At 34.7% G+C, this 6,869-nt stretch overlaps 2 protein-coding genes across 2 annotated transcripts in view; both read right to left on the reverse strand.

The window, feature by feature from the left end:
* Window positions 1–467: 467 nt before the first annotated feature.
* On the reverse strand, window positions 468–5,357 carry LOC100641922 (uncharacterized). The gene is made up of 20 exons (XM_019993726.1): window positions 5,328–5,357; window positions 4,734–5,270; window positions 4,175–4,684; window positions 4,080–4,130; window positions 3,940–4,032; window positions 3,857–3,895; window positions 3,761–3,811; window positions 3,675–3,707; window positions 3,404–3,628; window positions 3,252–3,355; window positions 3,147–3,200; window positions 3,029–3,097; window positions 2,829–2,977; window positions 2,539–2,752; window positions 2,423–2,490; window positions 2,224–2,377; window positions 1,128–1,220; window positions 969–1,082; window positions 837–922; window positions 468–771 (listed from the first exon to the last, which is right to left on the reverse strand). The coding sequence occupies exons 1-20, from the start codon at window positions 5,353–5,355 to the stop codon at window positions 588–590; spliced, it is 2,856 nt and encodes a 951-aa protein (XP_019849285.1). The 5' UTR covers window positions 5,356–5,357; the 3' UTR covers window positions 468–587.
* A 124-nt stretch (window positions 5,358–5,481) lies between these two features.
* LOC100642048 (uncharacterized) overlaps window positions 5,482–6,869 on the reverse strand; it is a 24,153-nt gene continuing 22,765 nt past the window's right edge. The window contains exons 12-18 of the mRNA XM_019993727.1: window positions 6,520–6,640; window positions 6,404–6,471; window positions 6,205–6,358; window positions 6,057–6,149; window positions 5,881–5,994; window positions 5,745–5,830; window positions 5,482–5,698 (exon numbers count right to left, since the gene is read on the reverse strand). Coding sequence (XP_019849286.1) covers window positions 5,524–5,698; window positions 5,745–5,830; window positions 5,881–5,994; window positions 6,057–6,149; window positions 6,205–6,358; window positions 6,404–6,471; window positions 6,520–6,640 — 811 coding nt within the window. The 3' untranslated portion in view covers window positions 5,482–5,523. The remainder of the gene's footprint in view (window positions 5,699–5,744; window positions 5,831–5,880; window positions 5,995–6,056; window positions 6,150–6,204; window positions 6,359–6,403; window positions 6,472–6,519; window positions 6,641–6,869) is intronic.

Genomic DNA, 6,869 nt, shown 5'->3' on the forward strand with positions numbered 1-6,869 from the left:
ATTTCAAATCCTCCAAGAATAGTCAGAAACAGCAAACAGCAACAGCAACACTGGAATAAAACGTGTAGAGAAGAGCAGCTATTATGGCTTCTGGGCTACGGAGGAGTGGCTTTGTGGGCTGTAGCTAATTCCCATCAGGAAAGCAAAGTGACCTCAAATGGAGCAATGACGTTTTATTAGTACTAACTGTGATATCTATACTATCATTACTCTCCTGTTTATTTTACTCACAGATATCACAGTCTAAGCTATGCAGTGACTTTGTGAATATTATAATTAAGCGATAATGTTGTAGAATTTATTGAATGTCGTGATTTCATTTATTGTGCAAAAGCAAAGGAATGCAACAAAATCAACTGACAAGTTGAGACACTTGTTTAAGCTGATAGTACATGCACAGCTGTCACTAACTGACTGCACAGCAGACACTTTAACAGTGCTACAATACACATGTACAGGAATGAAAGTAATAATGTCAAAACTTGTTGGCTGGCTTTTTAAAAAGGAACAAAATAGACTCATGATACTAGATACAAATAAAAAAGAGTTAAAAACATGTTGGCTGTACAATATGAACACAGAAACAATCACAAGTACATTGACTGGAGGTCAGTGAACATGTCCTGTCCAGCCTCCAGTGGAGCACCCAGGATACCAGCTTGAGGGTGACACTGGGTATCAATAGGAGACAAACTAATGAGTGACGAATCAGATTGACAGAAGGAAGTGACAAGGATGGCAAATGTTGGCCTATGATCTCTTTCAGGATGCCTATGAAATACAGAGAGTATTACACAAATAATTGGACATAAATACAATAATTAAAATTAGCTCACCAGCATTGCATCATTATCTTATAGACTTCTCTTGGACAGCCAGAAGGAGGAGAGAGACGAACCCCAGACTCAATCTTTCTAATTGCCTATTGCACATAAGATTAGCAGTGAAGTGTATTAGCATTGGTATACTTCTTGGTTTGTGATATCATGGAACGGTTTATGTCCCAGACTCCATATCTCATACAGCAGTACACCATAACTCCATACATCACTAGCTGAGGAATACTTCTTGTAATGGAGGGCCTATAAACTTTACAATGACAATGAATATCATTAGGTCATCTTTACTTCAGGAGCTGTCCATTTGATTGGTATTTGGCCTCCACTTGAAAGATAATAGTCTTCATTTTGTAAATCTCTTGACATTCCGAAATCAGATATCTACATACAGGGTATCATTAAAAAACATGGGCTTGATTATATTAGAAAGTACATGTCCATATGAAGTAGTGTTATTACTTTAATAAAGTAATAATAACTACCATATAGCAGGTAATTTTGGAAGGCATAAATTTTGATGTTTTGATAGTCATTTGCTGAATTAAAACTTGCCATTTTGTACCATTATGCACATGCTCTATGGCCAAAATTTGTCTCCTCTAAAATTACACACTATATGATACTATTACTTACTTGTTTTAAAATTGGGTTGCTTTTAGAAATGTTCATAACTCAAAAAATATTTATCGGAAACAGCTCAAACTTTCTACATAGCACAAGGGCATCAATATGTATCAGAAAATGTAATAAAAATTTGAGGTGATTTTGGAGCCATTTTTTGAAAAAAACCATGGGCTATAGCCTTGGGTATTTTTCAAAAATTGGCTTGTTTTTAAAATTGCTCATAACTCGAAAAATATTTATCAGAAACAGCTCAAACGTTCTACATAGCATAAGGGCATCAATATGTATCAGAAAATGTAATAAAAATTTCGGGTGATTTTGGAGCCATTTTTTGAAAAAAACCATGGGCTATATAGCCTTGGGTATTTTTCAAAAATTGGCTTGTTTTTAAAAAATGCTCATAACTCGAAAAATATTTGTCGGAAACAGCTCAAACTTTCTACATAGCATAAGGGCATCAATATGTATCAGAAAATGTAATAAAAATTTTGGGTGATTTTGGAGCCATTTTTTGAAAAAAACCATGGGCTATAGCCTTGGGTATTTTTCAAAAATTGGCTTGTTTTTAAAAAATGCTCATAACTCGAAAAATATTTGTCGGAAACAGCTCAAACTTTCTACATAGCACAAGGGCATCAATATGTATTAGAAAATGTAATAAAAATTTCGGGTGATTTTGGAGCGATTTTTTGAAAAAAACCATGGGCTATAGCCTTGGGTATTTTTCAAAAATTGGCTCGTTTTTAAAAATGATTATAACCTTGCAGACTTCTTTGTCAGCTATTAGTATATTCCTAGCAGCCAGGTCTCTGTGTACAAACCCTTTCTTAGACAAGTACTCCATACCTGAAGCAATCTGACGACAGAAACTGAGCAGTAGACCTGGTACTGTTGATGCTACCAGTTCTCCTGGTCTATAATACACAATATTAATAACATAATCTACTCATAGTACATACTGTGGTTGGAGAGTGTGAAGGTATTGTCTCATGTCTCCATGAGGTATTAACTCCAGTACTATCATCATCTGTTCTCAATATAATAAAATAATTATTAATTATATTAATTAACTCACTGGCTCTCCAACAGTGACCATTCCATGTAACTTGACAATGTTAGGATGATGAAACTGACCCATAATGGCTGCCTCTTGAAGAAACTTGACCTTCTCATCCTCTGATGTGTTATTATTGAGTGTTTTAATGGCAACATCTACTGGGCCAGTAGGAGACTCCCATACACCTTTACTAACACTACCAAACTGTCCTGAACCAAGACGATCCCCAACCCTAAAAGTTTACATTTAAATTAATTTAAATGAAATGAAGAATGCATTAATTTAATCTTATAATGTAAATATTTTACTTTATCTGTCCAGGTGTTAGCTCTCTGAACTTGTTCCTTGACAATTGTTCATATATGCTGGAGCAGTCAGAGCCAGGCAACCAAAAAGATACACTCTCAACAAAAAAGGAATTATTAGCCATGACTGTGGAGTCATATTCATGGCCCACCTATAATGAAATTGAATTAAGATCTCAACTACTGAAAACAAAAATGCATACATTGTAGTATTGGGATGGCTCCAATTCAGCATAAATCCTGCGACTTGTGTTTGTGTTGTCTCTCTGTGACTGCCAAGACAATATCTAATAATGCCTCAACTTTATTGACAAAACTTACCATATTTGGTACTATTGATCCCCACTCATAATTAGGTTGGTGTGCTGGTTTTAGCTATAATGTATAGTTTGTGTACATAACAGTGCTTACATGTACATGGCTCACGAATTTTGGCTCTTCATAGTTTGGTTCTGGTATAACTGCCTCTGCATAGAAACTACAATCTGTTTCATAGTGGAATGAACTTACTTCCTTTCTTTTATCAGTATCTAACATACACAGTGATTATATACAGATCAATTATGCTCTCAGCTTACCCTGATAGACAGGATTATCAATAGGAGGAAATGAGTTGTTCTCATCTTTTATTCCCTCGTTGCTGCTCAGCTGTGTTACCTTGTTTTTTCTCTTCAACATGATTATAATGAATATGCTGACAACCACCAGTATAAAGAGGATAAGGACTACAGTGACAATGACAGCAAGTAATGCAATAGATGTGGAAGAAGGTGATGTTGTATTGCTTGAAGATGGATTAATAACTTTTAAAAAAAATATCAGTACAGATTAACAATAAATAGGTCTTACTACTGATGGAGTGATTTATAGATGATGATGATGCTAAAGACAGAAGTGTAATAGAATGCAAAAAAGGATCTTTCTTATTGGCTTACTAAAGTGGAAATTTGTTTTGGAAGGAATGGAATGACTCAAAGTTGTAAAACCTAAAACACCAATCAACACTAGAAAAAGGCTTCAAATATTTATACCTGTCAGTAAACTTGACCTTGTGAAAGAAACAAATAACACTAAAAAGAAAAAAGTTCAATTTACAAAACAAGTATAACCTCACCATTAGAGGATGTGCTTGATCCTACATGACTCCTGCTTGATAGTCTTGTTGAGGTTGATTGTATTATACCACTGCTACTGGATGTGACATAATCTTGAACATTAAGTAAAACGTTATAAGCATATCATACTAATAATTACTTGTAAGAATGTTAGTAGTTATTGCAGTGAGGACACTTGATTGTGTTGCTTCTATTGTGTATTATAGTCAAAAATAAACGACTTGAGTCACTTACTTGATATAATCACTGTAACTAAAGGGAAGTTATAATTATCAGGCATCAATGCTTGAGTTATGGTAGTTAGAGGGTAATTTGAGTCAATGCGTAGATTTTGAGGCCCAAATCTTTCCTGTTCATAAAGATTAATTGAACTCTCTTTTTCATGAGGATAATAAGCACCAAATATGTCTCCTTCCTGAAACTGCAGTGGAGTCTGAGGAATAAACTCATAGAGATTAGTACCAATCATTGTATTAGCATTAACTAAACTAGATCCTATTTTATTGTAATTATTGGGACCCAGTTGACGCCATATTTGGAGCTCAGGTAGTCTATTAGGAGGATTGTTACCACGATTAATACCTCCATAGATCCATTTAGTAAGTGAACCATTACAAGAGAACACTATATCTGGATACAAGTATTGTCTGTCATTTTTGGACCGTTTGGATTTAAGTAATTTTAGAGCATTTTCTCTAATAATTGAAGCATTGATTGAATTGGCACTATTAACACAGTATCCATCTAATGATAGTAAAATAATTCAATGATACAGTGAGTGTGTGTGTCTTACCTGTTACTGGATATACTAATATCAACTCATTTGTAATTGGACTTTTATTTAAGTTAACATGTGTATCGTCATAGTCAAACTCTTGACTATTTGCTGTTATGCCACTGATATAGTAGACTCTAATAATACTCTCTTCATGAGGTGGTTGTGATACAGCTAACAGGTCTCCACTCATTACTGGTATAGGAGGATTGAGTGGATATTCAAACACTCCACTAGTACTAAAATTGGAGGTAGAATAATAAATTGTTCTTTTACTATCAGCCACTAGAGGATACTGATTATTGTTGTTACCATTACGTCTAAAGAGCTGGACACTGGGAAAGAGACTACGATCACCAGTAGCTTCCCTAATATCAATACCCAATATAAGACTGGTTATATTAGTGGATGAATAATTGAACTGATACTCTTGAAGGACTTTTAGTTTATCATCCATTTTCCCTCCTTTTGGTGGATTATTCCCAATCTCTTGTCCTAAGAGTTGCACTACAGGGAACTCCAGAAATCTCTTGGTACACTCCTGCCCCCAAATAACTAGAAAGACAGTAGGATTACGAGCAATTGAGCAAACATAAATAAAAATCTACTTACCATTTGATTGTGAAATAAAAATGAACATTAACAAGAAGAAAGAAAGAGAAAGTCTCATGTTGTTACTCTTGGAGCAAAATAATTAATTTATTAAATTTAAAAATGGGCATGTCTTAGACAGAGCTAATTATAATTATTATCAATGAATAATAAATAAGACAAAGTAAAAAAATTTAAACAAGCACCACACAATACATCATTTTGTGTACATTTTTTGCAAGTTATCATATAGGTCAAAAGCAGTTTCTAGTGGACCACCCACAATTGTGCTCTCCTCTTCCTTTGAAACTTCATTTAACAACTCAACATCAGAGAGAAGCAATCTTGATACCAGATCTGCAAATGTAGGACGACCACCAGTATCTGGGTGCCTATAAACAAACAAATATTAATAATACAGTAATTAATGATACATACCAGCATTGTATCATCATCTCATATATAGACCTGAGACAACCAGGAGGAGGAGGAAGACGAAATCCTGAATTAATCAGGCTTATACACTATAGAAATTATTTATGAATCGTACTCAGTATAAAGTTTGCATTTTTACTTGTTGATTGGTAATTTTATCATACGGTTTATGTCCCAGACTCCATATCTCATACATTACTACACCATAACTCCATACATCACTAGCACTGGAATAACGTCTGTAGTTCAATGCCTATACATAATGTGAATGTGTGACTTATTGTTACAAAAAACAATACAAAAACTGTTTCATACCTCTGGAGCTGTCCATTTTACAGGGATCCGGCTTGCATGAGCAACATAGTAATTTTCATCTTCAAGATCTCTGGACATTCCAAAGTCAGCAATCTACAATTTCCAGTATAAAACTAACTTGAACAACAATGTAGAAGGTTACTTATACCTTGCATAATCCTTGCTTTGCTATTAGTATATTCCTAGCAGCCAGGTCTCTGTGTACAAACCCTTTCTTAGACAAGTACTCCATACCTGAAGCAATCTGACGACAGAAACTGAGCAGTAGACCTGGTACTGTTGATGCTACCAGTTCTCCTCGTCTATAATACACAATATTGATAACATAATCTACTGATAGTACATACTGTGGTTGTAGAGTGTGAAGATATTGTCTCATGTCTCCATGAGGTATTAACTCCAGTACTATCATCAACTGTTCTCAATATAATAAAATAATTGTTAATTATATAAATTAACTCACTGGCTCTCCAACAGTGACCATTCCATGTAACTTGACAATGTTAGGATGATGAAACTGACCCATAATGGCTGCCTCTTGAAGAAACTTGACCTTATCTTGCTCCACTGAACTATTCTTTAATGTTTTAATAGCAACATCTACTGGACCAGTAGGAGACTCCCATACACCTTTACTAACACTACCAAACTGTCCTGAACCAAGATGATCTGTTATTCTATGTTGGCATATAAAACAATTCGCAATAAAAAAACTAAAATATCTACTTACTTTATCTGACCACGCAGCACTTCTCTGTACTTGTAGCTTTTGAATTGTTTATAAATAACTTCACAGTCTTTACCAGGCTGCCA

The sequence above is a fragment of the Amphimedon queenslandica genome, unplaced genomic scaffold (assembly GCF_000090795.2).
Source record: "Amphimedon queenslandica unplaced genomic scaffold, v1.1 AMPQUscaffold_13490, whole genome shotgun sequence".
Lineage (NCBI taxonomy): Eukaryota > Metazoa > Porifera > Demospongiae > Haplosclerida > Niphatidae > Amphimedon > Amphimedon queenslandica.